Source organism: Panthera pardus, unplaced genomic scaffold, assembly GCF_024362965.1.
Source record: "Panthera pardus isolate Hobbes unplaced genomic scaffold, ASM2436296v1 HiC_scaffold_11, whole genome shotgun sequence".
Classification (NCBI taxonomy): Eukaryota; Metazoa; Chordata; class Mammalia; order Carnivora; family Felidae; genus Panthera; species Panthera pardus.
In genome coordinates this window covers 13,949,150-13,972,860 of record NW_026526666.1, presented here as the reverse complement: position 1 = coordinate 13,972,860, position 23,711 = coordinate 13,949,150, and the positions used below count along the sequence as shown (strand labels likewise).

The 23,711-nt window shown below is 44.8% G+C and overlaps 1 protein-coding gene across 2 annotated transcripts in view; it reads right to left on the bottom strand.

Moving 5' to 3' along the window:
- Nucleotides 1–23,711, bottom strand: part of SORT1 (sortilin 1) — a 66,973-nt gene that overhangs the window by 4,720 nt on the left and 38,542 nt on the right. The window contains exons 7-19 of one of the 2 annotated variants that reach the window (XM_019457736.2): nucleotides 20,597–20,646; nucleotides 19,633–19,763; nucleotides 16,373–16,517; nucleotides 15,235–15,390; nucleotides 13,460–13,566; nucleotides 10,419–10,521; nucleotides 9,912–10,080; nucleotides 8,879–9,069; nucleotides 6,474–6,663; nucleotides 2,719–2,835; nucleotides 2,001–2,109; nucleotides 474–580; nucleotides 75–198 (exon numbers count right to left, since the gene is read on the bottom strand). In XM_019457736.2, the coding sequence (XP_019313281.2) occupies nucleotides 75–198; nucleotides 474–580; nucleotides 2,001–2,109; nucleotides 2,719–2,835; nucleotides 6,474–6,663; nucleotides 8,879–9,069; nucleotides 9,912–10,080; nucleotides 10,419–10,521; nucleotides 13,460–13,566; nucleotides 15,235–15,390; nucleotides 16,373–16,517; nucleotides 19,633–19,763; nucleotides 20,597–20,646 (1,699 nt within the window). The remainder of the gene's footprint in view (nucleotides 1–74; nucleotides 199–473; nucleotides 581–2,000; nucleotides 2,110–2,718; nucleotides 2,836–6,473; nucleotides 6,664–8,878; nucleotides 9,070–9,911; nucleotides 10,081–10,418; nucleotides 10,522–13,459; nucleotides 13,567–15,234; nucleotides 15,391–16,372; nucleotides 16,518–19,632; nucleotides 19,764–20,596; nucleotides 20,647–23,711) is intronic. The other variant, XM_019457737.2, reaches the window with a different exon arrangement.

Here is a 23,711-nt window from a genome sequence, read left to right as displayed (position 1 = left end):
TCTTGATTATAAACAGAAAAAGAAACACTCCTGTTTTGTACATGTGGCCCACCCCTCCGGAAGAAATGGTTTACCTCATCTGAGTCGTCGTGATAGCCGCTCTTGTTAGTGTGGGGGGCTGTGTCCAGAGCGTCCACGCCATCCACACCATTGGCCTCGGCATGTTGCTGAAGCACAGAGTATCGATGCACCAGGAACCTGGGGGTGGAAACATCTGTGAGTCCTCATGCGGTGAGGATGGATGCGTTTCTCACAGGACTGTGGATTTTCCGAGTTTTATATGTTCACAGAATGAGTCATACATATACGCTCCTGGTCGGCGTGTGGAAAATATAAATTCTGATTTGGGCCTCCTGCTTTAGGGACATCACTTCAACGAGCTAGTTTTTGCCCAAGAGCAAACTCAACCGTGCGCCCTTGGCTGACTCTGTGGTTTGAATTCAGTACCTCTGACTGACTTCCATGCTCCTTACCTTCCCCCACACACGTATTTCTTCACGAGGAGCACCCCTGCTACGACGGTGACCAGCATCAGTCCCACGGTGGCCAGGATGATTGGAACAGAATTGGACTTGGAATTCTTGATAAATTAAAACACAAACAATTTCAGGTGTGCATATTCTAGGACTGAATTCAAGGAGACTGCCCATTTCCCTGGCCTCTCTGTGAATGATCCGCAGTCTCTAGGTACTTACTGCTTTCCCAGTCCCCCACGATGGGCCCTCTCAGTGCTATCAGGAGGGCATCACTGGTGGCAGAGGGTAACCAGAACCTCAGTTCCTTGAAGCTGCCAGAATGGTGCAGACTCAGGGGCTTTCATGTCAAAGTAACACTGGGAGCCCTTGGCAGTGAGCTCGGTCAAACAGCAATCGTGGCTGTTCCCGGCTACCAGTGTGTAAGTCGTGGAGCACTTAAGGGTGCAGCAGGAAAGGGAGACACGATGGTAACAGGGGGTTGGAAGAATCTGGAACAGAGCCAGCACCCGGGAAGAAGCTGTGCCAATGCCTTATCAGGCAGGACAGCATATAACACTGAGACGTGTTTTTACTTAATTTTTGGTATGTTTTTACAAATAGGCCTTTTCATATCATTGTTTGAGTGTGACCTACCTGCTTCTGGGTGGGAGATAGGGAATGTGTGTTTTCAGTGTATCCAAGAGGAGGCAGAGCTGGATTCTGGGACAAGCTGTGTCCCTGTGGGTGGGAGTCCAGTGCAATCACACACACACAAACACTGAGGACAGCTGCCAGGAGTGTGGGGTGGGGGCGGGGGGGCGCAGAGGAGGAGGAACCTGCCCCCTGACAAGTACACACACCCACGCATTCTTCTCCCGCTACCTTCCTAATCCCACCTCAGGCCCTCAGTCCTTAGAAGGCTGGGGAGGAGGGGGCTGTGGACTGTCCGCCTCTCATTTTATGGGTTAGGAAACTGGCATTCACAGTTTACTGCCCCGGTCCCACTGCTGGTCCAGTACTTCTTTATCAAGAGGTTTCCTCTTTACCATTTCCCACACCCCAGCCAGACAGTTCAGTACTACAGATCTGTAATCAGCCCACGTCAAAACCAACCCACTGAGACCATCGTTCAGTTCTGCACTCTGCACGCACTCCGCATGACTTGGAGCAGAGACCACCTAACCTATGGCCCAGGACTCCTCTCTTCCACAAGACTCCGGTGCAAGACTCCGGTCCTTTATAGCCAGGCTTCAAGCCTTTTTCCTAAATGACTCTCAGCCTCAGAAATGTCCTCAACTTGACGCTTCCAAGACTCAGAACAACTTTACAGAATTCCACTTTGTTCCCCCAACAAAGAAGTTTCTGGGGACGAGTTTCTCACTGCGTCGCATGACCCATCCTCCACCCTAATGGTTTCCTGTGCAAAGCAAAGCCCGCCGGAAGTAGTTTGGCCACTTTTATTCAGTAATAAAATTCTTAATGTTTTTTGTTCCTGACAGAACAGGAAACCCCACTGGTACCTAAACCAGAACTACTTTCATATACCTGCTTTTCAGGACTCAAAAAGTTACTTGTACATTTCTTTTTCAAGTCTTTTACTTCTCGAACTGGATTCACTCCACCTTGGCATCTGTCTCCTGGAATTTTCCGGTACCTGAAAAGGCAGAAGACATTTTTTATCAGACCACTAGGATGTATCCCTGGATTCTTGTTAGTTCCTGAAAACAAGATTTGAAAAGTGCAGAAAAACATCTCCACCTTATACCACCTCTCAGGCCAGAGGGGAGAGCCACAGGAATGTTTCAGGGACATTTTGCGTAGTTTCAGGCCTTGAACAGACCAAGCATCCCTGGCCATGCTGTGGGGACATGCCCACCATTCTGCCTTAAGAGATGGGGCCAAAGAACTGTGACCCAGGGAAAGCACATTAACACGTGGTACAAAAATGGGAGGGGGAAATATGTATCCGGGGAGGGGGCACCATGTCCCCTCCAGAGCAGCGCTGCCTAATGCAGTGGCTACTTACATTTCAACTAATTAAAAGTAATTCAGTGCCTCAGTTGCTGCACACGGTCAGCAGCCACCATATGGGACACAGCAGGTTAGGGAGCATTTCCAGCACCACACAAAGTTCTGTTAGACAGTGTTTTGCTAGCGTGCCCTAGAATGCCGTGTGCTCGGAGATGTGGAGTGCTGCGAGTGGGGGTCTCACTCTGCAGGGTGAAGACTCCTCTGTCACGATTTGAGAGGAGAGCCGCCTCACCCGTTTGTTGTCAGGTGCTCCTCTCTGCCATACAGACAAAACTCCAGGTCGTGGCCCTTCAGTTCTGGCTGCTCCACACATTTGGAGTCATTTTCTGGACGGAAGTAGCCAAAATCACTGCCAAGAGTCAGCAAAGAAAGTATCTTTCAGAGTTGCTGAAAGACAGTTAAGTGACTAGTAATGAAGGGTTTCTGAGGAGCAGCGGAAGCTTAATATTCCAGTCTTTGGTTGCATGAGAGCAGCTCAGGAAGGCCTGTGTCATCTGCAAAGAGGGTCTGTTCAGGAAGACAGACATGGAGAGTGCTAAACTGGGGAACCATCAGCTTACGGATCAGGCCTGGTGGACTGAGGACTCAGCGGCTGGGAGCCCTGCACAGACCACGCGGACTCCAGGAAGGGGATGACTGCAGCAAGCGGCGGGGCGGGGGGGACTGTGCACCGAGAACAAAGACACTGAGAAACAGTGGCAACAGTGACAGATCTAAACCCACTATGCTTAGGAATCTTTTTATTTACCTCCAAATCGCTCATTATTATGTTTTTGGGAGGTATTCCATAGGGTGTATGCCAAATCTTTCCTGCCTGCCCCATTTCTGTCCCTCTTAGCTTCTTAGATGACCTTTCTCTCCAGTGCAAATGCCTGTTGTGCCCTCCATCCTACCCCATCTCTCCACAGTGCCTCCCACCTGCTCACCTTTCTCTGTTTCTCCCAAGAAATATACCGCCTCCTCTCCAAGGCTGACCCCCTACACGAGCGCCCTGGGCCCATCCTTCCTACTACCCTGGGATCTGGCTTCACTGATGGTATGGACCGACTATCAGTCCCTTAGCCTGCACATGTCCTCTTCCTTCCCCCTCTTCTTCCTTATCCTTCTTAGAAGGATATTTTATACTTGTTCTATTGTACTCATTTCCTTTTTATTCCATGCATTGTGGCTTCAACCCCCGTTATCACCTTGGAAGCGAATGTCTGAGGCCCCCAAGACTCCCTAGTCATGCCACTGTGGAGAGCCCTCTCTGGCCCTGCCTGTGTGGTGGCCCCGACACAGCACCTGCTCCTGCTCCTGCTCCTGCCGTTGGAACTGTGCCCGCCAGTTTCTCTTGGCACGGTTTGCACTTCAATCTTCCTAGCCTGGAAATGCAGACCCTTTCCTGCGGCCCACAGGTCATCCTCTTACTCTGTATCTGCTCTGCCTTCATGAGCTTCATTATTTGTTGCAACTAAAACTTCCAGGTTTTACCTCTCTTGAGCTCTGATCCTCCATTTCCAAGTACCTGCTGGATGTCACCACCTAAATCTGCTGACAGAACTTCAAATAAAGTGTCCAAAACATGTCACAAATTCTCTTTCAAGCCAGCCTCTCCCAACATTTCCCTATGTTTGTCCAGGGCACTGCCTTCCTTCCATTATCGAAGTCGAAAATTCAGCCTGGGCATGCCCTATCTGGACCCTACTCACTTCTTTATCGTGACCTCTGTGACTTCCCCTCATGGCCTATCTCCCAACACACCGTTCCTGAGCACGCCAGTGGTATCTACACATATGCCAGTCCACGGCTTCAATGACTTGCTTCTTCCCAGATGTGCAAGGTCAGGTCCTGCCACTTGTCAGGGCTCGGCTCCAATGCTGCCTCCTCCACAAAGCCTCCTTTGACCCATCTCCTTTCAGCTCTAGATGGAACAGCCTCTAGGTTCTCTACATCTTCAAGGCACTGTTTCACAGCATAATTACGTGCATCTTACCAGGAGAGTCAATAACAGGCTTTCCACCATCACTTTGCACTGCCTTGTGCACAGCAAGTATGCGATGGATGCTTGGGGAATACACAGATGATGCTTGCACTTCAAGGTTTTTGTGACAGATATTTAGGGGACAGGGTAAGAAGATGCAGAAGACACCACCCCTCTAGCACGGAGGGGGAGTTCCGGTGAAAATTTTAGGGTCTCCAACCGAAATATCCGGGAAAGTGCCCTTCCTGCTCACAGAGTACACGATTCTTAGGCACGGGTGGCACAGTGTGTAGGCTCTGGGGCCGAGCTGTCAGGCACACATTCCAGCCGTGCCGCTTCCCGGCTAGGTGATGGTGGGCGAGTTAGCGGTAACCTCTGAACCTTCATTCCTCCCTTTGTGAGATGGAAATGGCAACAGTACCTAGCTCAGGGGGCTGCCATGGTTAAACATAAATTGTTCGGGACAGTGCCTGGTATAGTTACTGCTCAGGAAACATCAGCTGCTATCACGACTACTCAATGATGATCAAATACAACATGCCCTCAAGGAGTCGAGACTTTACTGGTAGAACCAAACCTGTGCACAATAACCAAAATACAGCAAGAGCTGTACGGCAGAAGCCCAGATGAGTGAAAGCTGGAGAAGGCTTTACGGAGGTGAGAACTGAGCTAAGTATTAGAGGCCAAATAGGAACTCCCAAGCTTGGGGGTCAGGCAGGGAATGTGGGAAGACTTTCCAGGCAAAGGAAGCAGCAGGTAAAATGGCATGGAGCTCTGAAGAAGCACAGCTTGTCTGGAAAGCAGGAGAAGGTCAGGTAATTAAGAGCCTGGTCTGGGTCCAGTCTAGGATGTAGAGTGTCCCAGTGTCAACAAGCTCTAGTCCTAATATGACACCACAGTGACCGGAAGGATCCTGTTTCCTGTGGAAACACAGAAGACAAGACCTCTGGCCCATTCTGCATTTAGATGTGAGCCACACATGGGGAACCACACCGGGTCAGACTGGGTGTTCGCTCAGTCCCAGAGAATGTGATGTGGGAGGACACGACTGCTACCTGTCTGCATTCTTTTCCAGATCCTTTTAAAATTTTTATCTTTGAGAGAGAGAGAGAGAGAGAGAGAGAGAGCGAGCATGAGCAGGGAAGGGGTAGACAGAGGGAGAGAGAATCTCAAGCAGGCTTCCTGCTGCCAGCATGGAGCCTGATGCGGGACTCAAACCCACGAACTGTGAGACCATGACCTGAGCCAAAATCAAGGGTCAGATGCTTAACCGAATGAACAACCCAGGCGTCCCTTTTCTAGATCTTTTAGGATCCACTTTTACTTCCTGTCAGTATGTTTTGCAGGTAATGAATTCCATAAGATTACTGGCTGTGATGGGAAGCAGTGCCTCTTATTTGACCTAACTTACCCTGCTTGGCTACCTGGGGCCTGCCTTGCCCTTGTGTAATCAACTAAGTCCATGCCAGTAGGGTAACTAACCCTTCAGCCCAGATGGTCCTGAACTTGAGGCAGTCCATCTGGATGGCCTCTAGACCTTGATACGACATCTGGACCATCAGTACTCCAACATCCCCTCCGGTCTCCTTCAGTCTTGCAGACGATCCAAAACCTAGTGCCCTACCTGCTGAACTCAGGCCGCCAGTGTTTAGTGAACACATGAATTCCAACTTCCTCCCAGCTCCTGTACTGTCCTTCCTGGTGTTTCTGCCCTATTTTCTCCTCTCTCTGTTTCTGAGTTCTCTTCCTCCTTATACACTTCCCTCCCTTGCTGTCAGCCCAGGATTCCTGGGGGCTGTTGCTGGCCCTGTCCAATAACTGACTGACTGGCCTGATAATATTACCTGTCCAATTGCTAATAACTCTCGGTCCCTTCTCTGTGCCTCCATTTCCTCAGTAAGAGCAGCAGTTCTCCACCCTTGGAGAAGAAAGGATTTGAATATTTTTCAGCACTATAAGTCAATGGTCTTTCACTACCTCCTGCACAGCAAAGGGGCTGACAGAGATGTGAGGGAAGCTGATACCAGAGGAAGTCCTCCAGGGAGCAGGGGCAGACGGACGGCTGCTTGGTCACAACATAGTCCCGACCATTCTGGCAGACAGACGACTTGCGGAGCCGCAGGTACTGTTCTTTGTAGCCTAAGATGCAGCCGTCTCCGTATTCTCCGGGGTCGGCAGAGTGAGCCAGCCATACGGTATAGTCCTTCTCCTCACCTAAAGGGAAGACAGGCAGTTCAGGCCACCGCACCCACGTGTGCGAGGCAGCTGCCAGGCTGAAAGGAGAGGAAGGACAAGAAAAAGGGGATGTCGGACTCATCCCACTGCCTCATTTTGGAACTGCAGACAAGAGTTACGTCAGTTGGAGCCTACTAGCAGTTGGCACCTCCTTGTGTCAGAGGAGGACACTTCACATCTCACCGCCCGTTTGAGTTATTAGGAAAAAGCTTATTTGCTTCAAAGTGGGCAGCTGGATGGAGGACCTCTAAGCTTCCTTCCACATGGAGAGACTGCTGCCTCCATGTCTTGCACACCCGTGCTGTTGGTCAGCAGGAGCTGTCACAGGTAAGCTACCAGGCGTTTCCTTTCAGGAGACAGCAGTTAGCCAAAAGCTAGAGTTCAGTTTCACCACGGGTTAGTTTGCCTCAAACAGAAGGGAAGACAATCTTTTTCTAGACTTTTAACTTCAGATGACTGGCTTTCACGTAGACTGCTGATGACAGTCGATCCAGCTTTGTAAGTCGTATCACCCACTCCTGGAGAAATGACTCAAAGGCCATGGGCTAGACTGTGGATTAGGGTTTTATCCTCTGGGATACAAAGACCAGCGCAGAGTCTGTTAGGGAGCAGGTGCCTACCAAATCTTTTAATGGCGTTAAACTTCAGGAATAACTGTAGAGCTGCCTTCTGAGGGGAAAACTCACAAGCCAGCTCCTTCACAGCCTATTTAATGAATCTGGATATTAAATAATGACTCTCGGGTATTAAATCATATGTAAACACCTTGTAGAAAAGGCCCAAACAGTGCTTCTGCTTCCTCCAGGAGTCACTAAACTAACATTCTGAGGAAACAGACCCATTGTGCCATCTAATAACAGGACCAAAATTCAAACAAAGCTACTTGAAACCTTAAGTCTTTTATCATAACATGCCAACAAGAAACCACGGCTCGCAGGGTGGGAGACTTTTCTCCAGTTTTCTCTTTTATCCTCCATATTTTTCAGTACAGTGTCAGCATCTTTGGTACCAGGGCCTGGGTTTGGTTATGATTCTTTAGCAACACCTTGCAATGAGCATTTTACCTCCTTTTCGGAAGCCATTTTCCATGCCTCTAACATGCCTTCCAGTCTGACATCACAGAACTCTGAAATGGTCAGTGTGGGCTTCGAGCTCACCCAGTAGCCATTCTAAAACCTCACCTGTGACTGACATTCAAGCCAAAACTCTTTACACGAATACTTCCTCACTTCAACGTTTTGATAATCAGATGCTCTATGCAACACACTTTCCTCTAACGCTTCTCTTACAGTTCTGTTGCAATCAAGGGTGAAAAGCCCTGAAATGTCATGAAATAATTTTAGATAAACACAAGGACGCATTATCCTTACAAGCAGAAAAAAGTCCCATAAAGTGTTACAGAGCTTCAACAGTGTGAGGCCACGCTTACAGCCTTAGCCACACATGGCTGGTCTGAAGTGAGATTTACTCTAAGGGTAAGGGTAAAGTATACACTGGATTTTGAAGTCTTAGAAGAAAAATATAAAATATAAAATATTTCATTGATAGTTTTTTTTTTAATGTTATTTTTTGAGAGACAGAGACAGAGCATGAGCAGGGGACGGGCAGAGAGAGAGGGAGTCACAGAATCCAAAGCAGGCTCCAGGCTCTGAGCTTTCAGCACAGAGCCAGACATGGGGCTTGAACTCACAGACCGTGAGATCATGACCTGAGGTGAAGTCGGGACGCTTAACCAACTGAGCCACCCAGGGGCCCCACATTGGTAGTTCTTAACACTGCCTACATATTGAAATGATTTTAGGTATAGTAGGATGATTAATTAAAGTGAATTTCACCTCTTTTACTTCTATAATGCAGCCAACAGAATAATTTAAATTGCACATGTGGTCCTCATTTTATTTCTTTTGGACAGTGCTAGTCCAAAGAAGGAAGCTGCATTTCTGATACCATTCATTGCATTGCCTTGAACATCCTTCAATCCTCTTTCATATGCTTTTTTTTTTAAGTAGGCTCCATGCCCAACGTGGGGCTTGAACTCATAACCCTGGAATCAAGAATCATGTGCTGTACCGACTGAGTCAGCCAGTGGCCCTCATATGCATTTTCTTATTCCAGCTAAAAGAAATGAAATTGAATTATTAGGAAAATAGGCTTATATGTTCTGGTAGAAAAGGTCAAAGGAGACTCTACTCACAGTTCCTTTCAAGGACATCTTTAAAATCAATGGTATAGGAGACCCACTGGCGGGTCAGGAAAGATTCTGTGAACCCCCATATGCTGATATTCATGGACCGAGCTCCAGGTTCTGAAGCTAGACCGGTAAAGTAGATGGGCTCCTTGGTGAATATGTAGGTTTGCCAGCACTGACCTTCATCTGTGGAGAACCTGAAACCACAATGAGAGAACAGTCGTGACAGAGGATCAACATGTACGGGAGTATCAGGAAACTACTCTGGCTGTTTGATCCCAAACCAGAGAAAACCCTCATATTTATGTCATGGCTTAGTGACTGATAACTATATAAACTTTTAATGCCCACAGATAACAGGGTAGGTAAAAGAGATTCATTCAAAGAATATAGAAGAAAATGCCTTTATAAAAATTGTTTCAAAGGAAACAGAGGGTAGCGACCCATGTACGAATGGGCTTCTGAATAAACATACAAAATTATTTTAGAGAACTTATACTTAAGGAGTAATTTTCCATCCAAAGTGCTTAAATGCTTCTATAGGATTCTTGTGGAGAGAAAGAAGAATTATTTACTTATTTATTTAAAGAGAGTGAGAGAGAGAGAGAGAGAGAGAGAGAGAGAGAGAGAGAGAGACCACGACTGCACACACGTGCAAGCCAGGGGGAGAGACAGAGAATCCCAAGCAGGCTCCATGCTCGTTGCGGAGCCTGACCTGGGGCTCAATTCCATGACCCTGGAATCATGACCTGAGCTGAAATCAAGAGTCAGACGCTCAACGAACTGAGCTACCCAAGTGCCCCAAAAGAAGAGTATTTTTAAAAAGTGACAAAAAATGTTAGCTAGAGGAACTCAGAAGAAAAAGCAAAGATACTGAATGTGGGTTGCTCTAGATGCAATCCTTTCAAGAATGTTCCCTACAGTTCTTAGAATGCACAAATTTGAATCAGGGTCCATAACTATCCCTACCTCCCACAGAAAAACATCCCACAGTTGCCCTCCATGCAGATAGTGTGGGTGGAGCAGAGCTCATGCATACTTAATCACACTGATAGGATGGTTGCTGTGCTCAATGGCCACAATGATGCCTCCAGAATCCAGGATGGTATAATAGTGGGGTCCTTCGAGCATCTTCGTCCAGGAGTAACCCCCATCATCTGAGATGTACACATCCGGGATCATCACTGAAATGGCATCCCCTACACTACCTGCAACACAATCCGCCATCTCGTCAGCAAAAATCAGCAATGAAACGGAGAGGGTTTACTGCCAAGAGAATAATTTTCAGTGAATTTACTCTGATTATTTCCCATCATACCTCTTGTAATAGGAAAAAAAGGCCACTGAAAAGTTGGGAAAGGAAGTCATGTTTCTCTCTCTGATGGGGAGTCTAATGAAAAACCCAGAGTATCATTATTATTCGAGAAATTTCACAAAGGATGGTAAACATCATGTATGGTGGTTTTCTTATAGGATTCAAGGCTGTGGCTGAGTTTTAGTGTGCTCAGCTACTTGCTCCTGTGGAGATGGGGGGCGGGCTGCTCACCATGGGCAATGACTATGCCGACGGCCTTAGGCTCTGACAGTGGGGCCATTGGAACGTTTAGTTTCTGGGAGATGCTGTAGGAAGCGTGAATATGAAGGCTGCACTGTGAAAAGAAACCAAAGCTCAGATTAAAACCAAAGGTGTAAATTTTTAATCATCTCACAGAGCCTTCTAAGAAAGCTTTGAATTTAACCCAGACTTCAGCGGGATACTCTCTTAAAAAAAAAATTGTGGTAAAAAATACATACCATAAAAGTTAGCATCTTAACCATGTTTAAGTGTACAGTTCAGTGGGGTTAAGTACATTTATACTGTTGTGCAACCATTACCACCATCCATCTCCAGAACTTTTTGAAACCAAAACTCTACACCCATTAAACAGTAACTCCCATTCTTCCTCCTTCCAGACCCTGGAAACCACCATTCTACTTTCTGTTTCTATGAATCTGACGATTCTAGGTACCTTATATAAGTGGAACCACATAGTATTTGTCTTTTGATGACTGGCTTATTTCACTTAGCATTATGTTCTCAAGGTTCATCCATGTTGTGCTATGTGTCAGAGTTTATTGAAGGCAGAATATTATTCCATTGCATGTATATGCCACATTTTGCTTCTCCGTTTATCTGTCAAAGGACACTTGGGTTGCTTCCAGCTTTTGGCTACTGTGAATAATGCTACTATGAACATCGGCATGCAAATATTTCTTTGAGACCCTGCTTTCTTTTGGATATATACTCAGAAGTAGGATCACTGATCATATGGCAGTTCTGTTTAATTTTTTGAGGAACCGCATACTGTTTCATATAGTGACTGCACTATTTTTCATACCCACCAATGACGCACAAGGATCCCAACTTCTCTACATCCTTGGCAACACGTTATTTTGTTTCGTCTTGTTTTTGATAGTAGCCATTCTAATGTACATGAGAGGCGTGAGAGGTGATCTCTCCCTGTGGCTCTGATTTGCATTTTCTTAATAATTAGTGATGTCAAGCATCTTTTCATGTGAGTTTTTGGCCATGTGTATGTATGTGTGTGTGTATATATATATATATATATATATATATATATATATATATATATGTATCTATATATATATATATATTTTTTTTTTTTTTTTAAAGCTTGTTTATTCTGAGAGAGAGTGAGCGAGCACGGGAAGAGCAGAGAGAGAAGGAGAGAGAGAGAATCCCAAGCAGACTCCTTACTGTCAACATATGAGATCATGCGGGGCTCGAACTCATGAACCGTGAGATCGTGACCTGAGCTGAAATCAAGTCAGACACCTAACTGACTGAGACACCCAGGTGCCCCTTGTATATTCCCTATACAGAAATGTCTACTCAAGTCCTTTAACCATTTTTAATTTGGGTATTTGTTTTTTCTGTTGTTGAGTTATGGTCTCAGTGGGATATTCTTGATTCCAAAATAGATTAGTATATTTAGGAGCAAATTATGCAATTATTTTCTCATGTGTAATGCTTAGTTTATTTTATTCCTGCATTACACCGAAGCCTCTGATCAATATTTAAAGCATGAATAAACATGAAAATAAAAATAAAGCATGATTCCGCACAAATAAACTTGATGAACACCTGACATACTTCTGATACCGTACAAGATGTGGTGCTGATTCAAAGTAAGACCCAGTCCTGTCTTTAAAATTTCTGAGAAACCAGTTGAGCTATAAAGCACAATGAAAGTTAATGTTTTAAAAGAGGTCTGTGTTGGATAAAATGTTCATTTTATGTCATATATTTTACTGCAGTAAAAAGGGGTTCACACAAACTACAGGCGACATGAAGAGGCAGGATTAATTCTAGGTGAAGATGGGCCCTCAGGATGATCAGGATTTCCACTGCTTCTAATGGCTCAGGACTGGGAGAGTCAGGCATAAATTTCCCAAGAGTCACGTGGGCAGCGCCACAGAGGCAGGAGCGCATGTAGGGTGTTCAGGGGGCAGCAGAGGGCTACAAGGAACATGCCAGTGATCAGATGGACAATGACAATGAAAAGGCAGAAGAGAGCCTGACAGGGGAGGAGAGGACCTTCACTCACCAGCTCAGAGGCACAGACTTTATTCACAGGCAAAGGGGAACCCTGAAACGTACTGAGGAGGGAAAGGCATGGAGTGTGAGAGTGGCCAGGCAAGTAAAGAGGCCACTGCACCGCCCAGGCTCAAGGTGAAGAGGGCAGGCACAGGGCACGGCCACGGTAGAGGGATGGAAAAAAAGGGGAAAGGAGAAAGGGCACCGGGTGGCACAGGTACACTATCTTACACAGTCTGAGGCTCTTAAAAGGAAACAAAAAGTCCCGCCTACAACAGCAGAGTGGATATCGGCCACAGGTATTCTGAGAAGAGCTCGGGAACCACCAACACTGTCATTTTTTGAGGAAAACTCCCAGGGTTCCCAGAAACTCTTCTCAAACTCTGTAAGAGCCAGACACAAGACTTGTTCCTCTTTTCTTTTTTTCTTGTCTGTCCAGACCCATCACTCCTGGAACCTGGGATCTCCTGGAGCAATGCCTTTGTATGTCTATTCTTAGCCTCTCCTCAGAGGGGCTAGTTCTGGCATTCATGGGCCCTACTGTGTCACCATCCACACCCTCTGGCTGTGTGGAGCCCAGGGAGAGGGGAAGAGAAGGCCAAGTTCTCTTCTGTTTGTTTCTGGCCAGCACGGCTTTGCACTGCTCATGAATGGCTGGTCCCTGGCGTCACATAGAATTCCTTAAGTCTCATAGTTGCCATGCTGACTCTTAACTGATTACCGGCCCATCCTCCGTTCTGTTTTCATTCAGTGGTTTAGTAAAACACAAAATTTTAGCCTTTAGTTTTTTCTTTAAAAGACAAATAGTCCATAGTATTTTGGCTTTTCCTTTTCCTACATTCTACATTACTTTCATTACTCTGATTTCCAAACTTTCCACCTGTAGCAGCTGTGGTCACTAATCAAGTACAAAACTTCATTATTCAAAGGCCTGAAACCGATCAGAGCAGGACACAATGGCTGCACAGGACACATGGAGTAAGACACACCTCATTCTTGTTTTTGGCTGTAGCATCACATTCACTGTTTTCAGGCTTCCTCAGGTGCTTCCACCTTCCTCCTTGGTCAAAAGTGATCATAGTCTGGATAGAGTTATCTGAATGGGAAAAGAACGGTCTTAAGTCTGATAGACCGGAAGTACCTTATTAAATTCAGTTTACCATGGCATCTCTCGCTCCTGGGGCTACATAATGCCATTAGAACTCTAAAGTCCTACAAGCTTGTAACATCCAACAAAACAGCTCAGTGTTGGTGAGTAACTGAGCAGCACTCTATGCTATTTGAAGAAGGCTTCCCACCTGAATAGGACTCAGCTGATTCCAGAAATCATCTAGACTGATACTCTTGAAAAAATACCCTTTTTCTCCTTACCAACACAAACAGGTTAATGTCCATTCTCCTTCCTTGCTTGCTTGCCTTCAAGGTAAAATCTACAATGGGAAGGCATCCCAATCTTTACTCGGATAAGGCCAGGATACCAGGCTTGTTATAGGGACTCTCAAGATTTGAATGTATGTGCCTAAGTCTGGCTCAGTAATTCCTAATTTTCATCTTTCCACTACCCCATACCCGATCTCTCCTATACCTTTTCTCTTTTTTCTACATGCTCTTCCCTGTTCTCTATTCTTAATGACATAAACTATTGCAAGTTTAAATTCAAAGACAATATGCTTTGAGTTTCCCAAGGAAAATCAAACAAGAAAGCAAATGAAGGACAATTCATTTAGTCAATAAATATTTATTGCATGCCTACTATGTGAAAACTGTTGTGAGCCTTCGGGACTATCTTGGTGAACAAAACAGAAATAAAACTTGGTGAATGTACATTCTAGCAGGGTGAGACAAACGCCAGATGCTGTAAACAGGTAAATTATATAGTATGTTGGAAAATAAGTGCCATGGAAAATCCTGCCCTGCTAAAGAGGGGCTGAGTGTGTGTGTGTGTGTGTGTGTGTGTGTGAGAGACTAGGGGAGGACAGACAAGCTCCCAGTGGGACAGTCATGGCAGGCTCTATGGCTCTATTCAGAAAGCAACATATGAGCACAGATTGGAAGGAGGATGGTGTCAGCCTTGCAGATATCTGGGGAAACAGAGAACAGTCCCTGAAAATCTCTAAACCATGCATGTGTGTGCCTGGTGTGTTTAACGACTGGCAGAGGGCTGCAGTGACCAGAATGCAGTGGGTGGAGGGGAGAGGGGTGGGAGGAAACGGGTCAGTACTGCTTAAGACCTTGCCGACCACTGCAAGATCTTTACCAATAAAAACAACCTCTCACCTCCCACCAAAAAAAATAAATACATCTATAAACAAAACCTTAAGAGTCTTTGTACTTTAGAGTGACGTGTTTATTTGTATAACTGGGCCTTAGCAAAGGTGAGCTCTGCAGAACCTCGGAGCAGAACACCAGAGGAACGCTGGCCGGCTACAGCTGTGCCTTCTACAAGGAGAAAAGCAGGAAGTGGTTCAAACTCAGGCTCATTCCTCTAGGCCTAAACCTCCCAATATAGAAAACTCATTGCTTTCATTTATTTAAAACTTCCTCTACACAACATAGAACCCAAAAAATCTTTCTTTCTATCTGCTGCTGCTTTGCTCTTTTTAGTTCTATTTACCATAACTGATGTAAAATGAAGAGCCAGTATTGACATGAATAGGCTTGCCGGCTAGGCAAGCAACAGTACTGGGGGGACAGGACCACCATTGTTTCTGAAAGTCTCGACTCCCAACACTTTCAGCTGAAGGACAGCTGTGCCCAGACTTACCTTCTGAGAGCACACTTGTTATGTAGACCCCGCGGAGGGAGGTCACATTGGTAAAGTCCGTCTCGCCACCTGTGGTGGTGTAGAGATGTCGGTCCAAGGACTTGGAATAGACAATGCCTCGATCATCTGAGGTAAAGATTGTGCCAAATCCGGTATCTGAAATAGGCAAACAAACAAAAACAGTAAGTCTTGCGGGGAGGGAACAGAGAGAAAAACAACAGTCCAACCATACACATGACTAAATCGCTGACTGACTGCATACATTAGCCAACTGTCCCTCTTCATGATGTAGGCACAGACCTGAGCATTAATCATGGTTTGATACTCATGATTTTCATGTCCACCTTTAATTCTACTACCCAGCTTGGTGCCTGGAGTCTGGTAGATACTGTTTGTTGAATGAATTAACCAGATGCCACAGAAAAGCCCTTCCCAGATATATTCTGGTGGCAGAGGCAATGCACTTAGATTTATATCATACATACCTCTAAATCTTTATATTCTAAACCTATGCTTCTTGAACTATCTGTGGTGAAGGATCAATTTCTTTTTTTAAGTTTTATTTATTTAAGTAATCTCCACACCCAACATGGGGCTCGAACTCACAACCCCGAGGTCAAGAGTTGCATACTCCCTTGAGCCAGCCAGGCGCCCTGGTGAAGGATCAATTTTTAACTTTCTATTATGGCACAAACCGATCCTTTGTAAAATATAATAAAAATTAATCCTAAGAAGAGTGAAATACAAAATCTAATCCTCAATGTTTTAATGATTAGATTCAACAGATGTAAAATTACTTTGTCAAATGGTAAGAGGAGTTTCTCAATGTTTGCTATTGCTTTGGTGCTTACTTGGCAACAAAGAGCTTGCAAACCGTATAGCACCGGTCCTCCGACCATTCTTTGAGCAGCACTGCTCTAGAATACTTGGACATACACATAAACCACATTCTAGAGCCAAAAGAAGGGGCCTTCTTAACAGAGACTACACAGTATCTCTAAGACAGAGTATTCAGTAGGACACTAATAAAAACCTAGGGGTAAGAGGAAATGTCAACACGTAAGAAGGAAGCTCAAAATAGAACTTGAAGTTTAAATCTCTATGCATTCAAGGGTGGGCCACTAAAAAAAGCTCTTACCTCCAGGTTCATCTACATGCATGAACACCATGTCATCATTAGCTGCTAGAATAGAATAGAACTGTTCCTGCCCCACAGAAGGTAGCTGGGCCATGCTCCACGTGTCCCCTTGATCTGTTGATACATGAATCCTTCTCGTTGTATCCTGGAACAAATGCCAATATTTAATGTTTCAATTTCCACTAAGATGCCATGTGCAGGGACATGAATAGGAACATTATTATTCATAATTGTAAGTCTCACTCTCCATTTCTTCACTGGATACAATCGTTATAAATGACACGTCCTAGTACCAATTACCAAAACAATTTCTTAAATTTTTTTTTGTTTATTTATTTTTGAGAGAGAGAGAGCACGAGCAGGGAAGGGTCAGAGAGAGAGGGAGACACAGAATCCAAAGCAGGCTCCAGGCTCCGAGCTGTCAGCACAGAGCCCGATGTGGGGCCTGAACCCACAAGTCGCGAGATCATAACCTGAGCCAAAGTTGGACACCCAACCAACTGAGCCAGCCAGGCGCCCCACCAAAGCAATTTCTAACCCCTAGCAAAGTTCCAGGCAATGGAACAATCCATTCTATTGTAAGCAAGGCTATCTTGGCTTCCTCTTTGGCTTCTTCATTCTGGTATGGCCCTGTATGATGTAATTCTCCCAACCTCTGACATTCCCATTTTCTTCAATAGAGCTAAGGGTATGATGGGGTCGTCTTTAGTTTGGCTTTACAGCCATTCGTTATGCTTGCTCAGATATAATTCTTAAAATGATGATTACTGTACCAAAGTTAGGTCCCTCTGAGACAGTCCTAGCATAACCCAAAGAATGAGACAATTAAGAGTCTAGAAAATGGAGACGAAACTCATGCTTGGGAGATCACAGGGAAGTCAAGATGTGACACTTCTCCTCTTTAAGGAAGTCTCTCTAAACAGCCATAGTGAAGGGAACATGCACAGGCTAGGAAGAGGCCAAGGAGAGGCAGAAATTAATATAGGGGAGCTGATCAGGGAGTATTTACTGTTGAAAGGAGTCTGTTAGGTAGGCAATTAACACCTCCTTTCAGATAAATAGCTTAAAATAGCTACTAGACATATTTAGCCAGGGCACAGGAATGAGTCCCAGGGCTTCCTTATGTTAAATACTCTTTAAAATTTAGTGACAAGTACATTTAACCTATCTCTAACTTATACCTAGATGTTTACTTTCGGTCTTACTCATTGTTACAGGTAGAAACTAGAATTAAAAAGCACACACTAGACAGTAGCAGTACAGAGTAGGAGGCTAACTCTGGAAGCAGTCAGTCTGATTTCCACCAGGGTTCTATCTCTGGGTGACCCTAAGCAAGTTACTCAATTTCCTCAAATACAAATTGAGGTGAGAGGCCAGCTCCTAGGGCTGCTGGGAAGATGATCACAAAACTGCTTGAGACAGTTATGTATAGTTACTGTGTCCACTTCCGCGTCTCCACTCCCCCTTTCTCTGAACCCGCTGTAATCAGCCCGTTAACCCCGGTGCTCTGATGAAAACACGCTTGTCCAGGTCACTGACAACTTCCACTTTGCCAACTCCAGTAGACAATTCTCAGGACTCATCTAATTACATATTTTAGTTGAGTTTCACACAGCAGATCACTCCTCCTGCTTGAAACACTTTCTCCCCTTGGCTTTCGTGGAATCCCTGCCCTACTCCCCGCCTCCCTGGTCCTTCCTTCTCAGTCTTCTTTGCTTGATTTTCATCTCTTTCCAACCTTTCAGCATTACTAGGGTGCTCTGGCCCATGCTCAGGCCTCCAGAAGATAACATCCAGTCACATAGCTTTATATACCATATAATTTGGAGAGATTCATATACCCGAATGCTTACTCAACATTTCCACTTAGATATCTAGCAGGCATCTCATACCCAAAACTGAATTCTTGATTTCCCTCCCACAAACTTGGTCCTCTTGTGGTCTCTGCCATCTCAGTAAATGGTACCACCATTCACCCAGTTGCTCAGGCCAAAGACTAAAGTTATCCTGGGTTCCTCTCATTCCCTCACAATCCACATCTAATCCATCAGCAAATCCTACTGGCAACACGTTAACAATATATCCACACTCTTACCACTTCTTCTCTCATCCATGTTAATAGCCTGGTCCAACCTACCATCTTCTCACACTGCTGTCATGGCCTCCCAGCTTCTCTTGGTTCTTCCATTCCTGCCCCTTGTCAGGCTATTGGTTCCTGCACCTACCTATTCTGTCAAAAGAGCAGCCAACTTACACCATTCCCTTGCTAACAACCCTTCAGAGCTCTCCAACACATGAAGAATAAAAGCCATGCTCTTGGGGTGCCTGGGTGGCTCAGTTGGTTAAGCATCCGACTTTGGCTCAGATCATTATCTCACGGTTCAGTTTGTGAGTTCAAGTCCTGCATCAGGCTTCTGCTGTCAGCTTGGAGCCTGCTTTGGATCCTCTGTCCCGCTCCAACTCACTCTCTCAAAAATAAACAGATTAAAAGAAAAAAAAAAAAAAAAGCCAAGCTCTTAATCGTGACCTATAAAGGCCATTGGCTCCCCCTCTTTGGACCACCTTTGCCTGTGCCCCAGCCATGCTGCCCTTCTCACTGTTCTTCAATATTTCCAGCATGTTCCAATCCTAGGGTCTTTGTGCTTACTGTTTCTTCAGCCTAAATGTACACAGAGCTAAGTTCTCACTTCAGTCAGGTCTCAGACAGCCCATCCAAACCACCCTATCTAAAATAGCACTGCTCCAGTTCCTAATGCATTCTATTTCCTTACTCAGCTATAGATTTCTTCATAGTTTTAATTGTTAACTGATATTATAATATCGTATTTATTAGTTTAGTGTTGATCCAATTCCCTACTTAAATATAAGCTCTGAGAGCAGGACATTTATCTGTGTTGTTCACTGCTATATTCCTGGGACCTAGAATAGCACCTAGAATATAGGTGGTACTCAATTAATGTCACTATTTCATTACTGGATAATGAACAAATGGGACTGCTTTTTTCAGATGCCCATGTCTGAGTAGAGTCCAAACACTGGGGCCATGCATCCCAGAACAGGTACCACAGGTCATGTGGTGACAACAGGCTGAGCTACAGAGTAGCCCTGAAGAATCAGTCAACTTCTAGGAAGACTCCCTCCAAATCTTAGTGAACGTTGCAAAAAAGGCAAGAAACTCTGTCAGTCCTAGCAGTAAAAGGGACTCGTTTGAGACATATTTACAGAATATTAGAAATCGCCAATAAAAGGGCAATACCCACCTTATCAGCCATCACAGAGGCAAAAAGGAAACGTCCCCCAAGACCAAAGGAGTAGATTTTCACACCGATGGTTTTGAAGCTCTTCCCCAAGTCTGAAGTTCTCCATAATTCCAGTGCCCCAAGGTCAGCTTCTTAAACAAGACAAAATATTAATAAAAATTGCATATACTGGTGAGCCCCTAGTTCAAAACAACTGTTTTAGAATGTTCTTAATTTTATAGCTAAAGGATTTTTAATCTTATGCATGTTAATCAAGTAACAATATGAAATAACACAGCATTAGGCATAGGAAATTAACATGGGGTTTTATTTTTATACAGGTGAGGTTTTGCACTGGATAGAAAGATAAAGCTTACTTAATTAAAATACAGTGTTATATAAACGTGTCACAGCCACAGCATCCTGTTTTGCTTTCTTCATGCTTGGAAACAATCTTATTTTATTTTAAGTAGTCTTGAGTTTCTGGTTTTCTTGCTGATCATCTAACACCCCTACTGGAATTCAAGCCCCATGAGAGCAGGCCTTGGGTGTCTTGCTCTCTCCGTCCTTAGAACGGTGATTGGCACACTACTGCAGGTGCTCACATGAATGAATGGATAAATGAAATGGAGCCATGGACTGGACAGCTAACAACTTCCACCAACACAAACACAACCTCCATGCTCTTTTGCAGAAATCACTATGCACTTCAACTTGTTACTGTTTGTAGTCTAATTTTTACTTTATGTATAAGCGTTACTAAAATTAAGTATACTGCTTCTGTGTGTGGCTTGCATTTTTATTTGATCTAGGCTCAGTGCTTTTAAAATTTGAATCTGGTTGTAATTTCAAAATTTTAAAAATCATTGCCAGTTATCTTTAGCTATTAAAATCACAGGACAATGGAAGGATCTTTGATGTTTCTACTTCTTACAACCATGAGTGGACAACAGGACACTCTTATTTGGGACTAAAATATACTTACTGCAAGAGCCGTTTGCATAGGTGGTAAAGAAGATGGTGTTCTCTGACCCCCTACAAAGAGGCAAAGACAGAAAAGACACAGTTCAAGACTGCTGTCAACTGCAGTCACGAGCTCCAGGCAAGTCTACTAATGACACACTCCATCCGCAGGCGCCAGCTGAGACAGCTTTTGGGGATGCTGCATGCCAGATTCTCGCAGCCTCGCTGGTCAAGGTTCCCCCCAGCCCGGCCCCAGGATTTTCCCCAGTCCACTACTTCTTCACGTGGACTCTTTCAGCGGGTCAGACTGGCCTACTTACTCTCTCCAAATCTGCCTCTTGCATTTGCTGTTCCTGTTTCTGGCTTAAAATGCTTTTCTCTCTCACGTAACCAAATCTTACCCTCACAATCTTTAGGCTCCAGCTTCAAATTTAGCTCTTCTCTTTTTTTTTTTTTTTTATTAAAATTTTTTTTCTTAATGTTTATTTATTTTTGAGAGAGAGAGAAAGAGCATGAGCAGGGGAGGTGCAGAGAGAGAGAGGAGGGGACAGAGCATCAAAGCAGGCCCCATGCAGACAGCAGAGAGCCTGATGCGGGCCAAACCCATGACCCACAACTCATAACTGTGAGATAATGACCTGAGCCAAAACCAAGAGTCAGATGCCCAAGTGACTGAGGCACACACGCGCCCCAAAATCTAGCTCTTCTATGAAATTTTTCCTGGCACTCCAACTGGAAAGCTTCTTTGCTGCAAAATTCTGGAGCAGTGATTCTCAACTGGGGGCAATTTTGCTCCCCCGGGTCATTTCCAGTGGTCACAACTGGGGGATGGGCAGTTGTTGCCAGTATCTAGTGGGCAGAGGCTAGAGATGCTGCTAAACACCCTGCGATGCAGAGGCCAGCTCCCCCACAACAAAGAACTGTCTGGTTCCAAACGCCATTAGCACCAAAGTTGAGAAACCTTGTTTCAGGGCACTGTGCTACTCTGTGCCAACCACTCGGCATTCCTTTGTCTCCTACTTAATTATCTTAATCCACCAGTTTATGTCTTCTCTCTCCTATTACATTATCGCATTCTTAGGACAGGTGTGAAGTTCTGTGCTCTGTTGTTTCCCCTCAGAACCAGAACGAAGTTCCATGCTTTGCATGTGCTAAGTAACTTAGTTCTTTCATCTCAAATAGACAGCAAGGTCAGAGGTTGAATTATTTAAATTCGAACTTGGAAAGGGAATTTTCAGGAAAGTTGATTCAGACCCTGATGGTACTTCTAGATCAGCACCAGCGGAAGGTGTCAATTCAGACCCTGAAGGTACTTATCAACCAGCACCAGCGGAAGGTGCTGGGTCTGAGCATGTTCCTTTGGCACTGCAGGCTATCAATTCCTAGAAATCAAACATCTAAAAGGTGAGGTAACAGTGGCCAGCAGACCAGTTATCCTATATTTAGACACTAATCAGAAAAACGAGTTACAAAAATAAAAAATATTATACAGAATACAAAATACCTTTCAAAAATAAATTTTTACCTTTAAAAATTTTTTAAGTAATCTCTCCACCCCATGTGGGGCTCAAACCCATAACATGGAGAACAAGAATCACATGCTGGACCAATAGAGCCAGCCAGGCACCCCTTAACTTTCACTTTTAAAGATGAGTTTTCTGTTTGTTTCTTTGAACTTTGGAGGTATAACTGACAACACTTAAAGTGCACACTGTGGTGATTTGATATACATATGTAAAGGTGAGTTTATGGTTTCTTTTTTTTTTTAATGCTTATTTCTTTCGAGAGGGAGAGAGGGAGGGAGGCAGGAGAGGGAGAGCGAGAGCGAGAGCAAGAGAGAGAAAGCGAGAGAGAGAGAGAGAGAGAGAGAGAGAGAGAGAGAGAATCCCAAGCAGGCTCCATGCTCAGCCTGGAGGCCAATGTGGGAGCTGGAGTGTGAGATCATGACCTGAGCCTCAATCAGTAGTCGGATGCTCAACTGACTGAGCCACCTCGGAGCTCCCATAAAAGTGAGTATTAATGACCAAAATTACTAGAGTCTTACTATAGTAACACCCTATGTACCTTAGGTCCATCAAGAGTGAAGCAATCTGTTAACTTAGTTACTTTAAAAGCTACTTCCTTCCAGGGGTACCTGGGTGGCTCAGTCGGTTGAGGTGACTCAGCAGAGAGCCTGCTTGGGGTTTTCTCTCTCTCCCTCTGTCTCTGCCCCTCCCCTACTCACTCTGTCTCTCTCAAAATAAATAAACTTTAATAAATAAATAAATAAATAAATAAAGTTAGTTCTTTCCTGATAAGACCACATAAGGCACAAACACAGTTCACTGAAACACACACAGTGAATGGGGTGCCCGGGTGGCTCTGTCAGTTCAGCGTCTATTGATTTCTGTTCGGGTCATAATCTCACAGTTCGTGAGATTGAGACTTGCATTGGGCTTTGTGCTGACAGTGTAGAGCTGGCTTGGGATTCTCTCTCTCCCTCACCTGCACACGTGTGCTCTCTCTCAAAAATAAATGAATAAATATTAAAAAAAAAAATAGAACAAATGTAGACGTGGCATGTGTCCCTTGGTGGTGCTGTAAAAACCTCATGTAACCAGTGTTTCCTGGGAAAAGGCCATTTTATTCAAGCTATATTTTTTAATACTTTAATTTCAGTAGATATATTTAGCAATGTCTCTATTACACATTTCCCTGACTCCCTAAGTCGAGGACATTAAATATGAAAGTCTTCCTTGGACTATGGGTCATCTTCACGAACATCAACCGCAGGAAACTGTAACACAGTGTTCCCATTAGAAGTCACTGAGGTACGTGTGCTCTCTTGATCTGGCACCAAATAATCACATCCTGTTACAGCTTCTGTTTCTCTTGCTTTTACAGTCCCCCCACCTCCATGCAGCTCTCAGGCAGGGGATTCTCAGGCTGGGTGTGCTTGCTCTTGGTGTTCACACACCCCACCTCTGGCACCAATCTGCTATCCACAGGGAAGTTACATTAACAAGTTTGTTGAAATTAGTCAAAGAGAAGGAAGAAAGAGGTTCTAAACAGGGGAGTGAGCCTAATCAGAATTTGGGAGGTATGAAGGTTTTTAACACAATTCTTGCTCAACAATCTCCCAAACTCCCCCAGTAAAT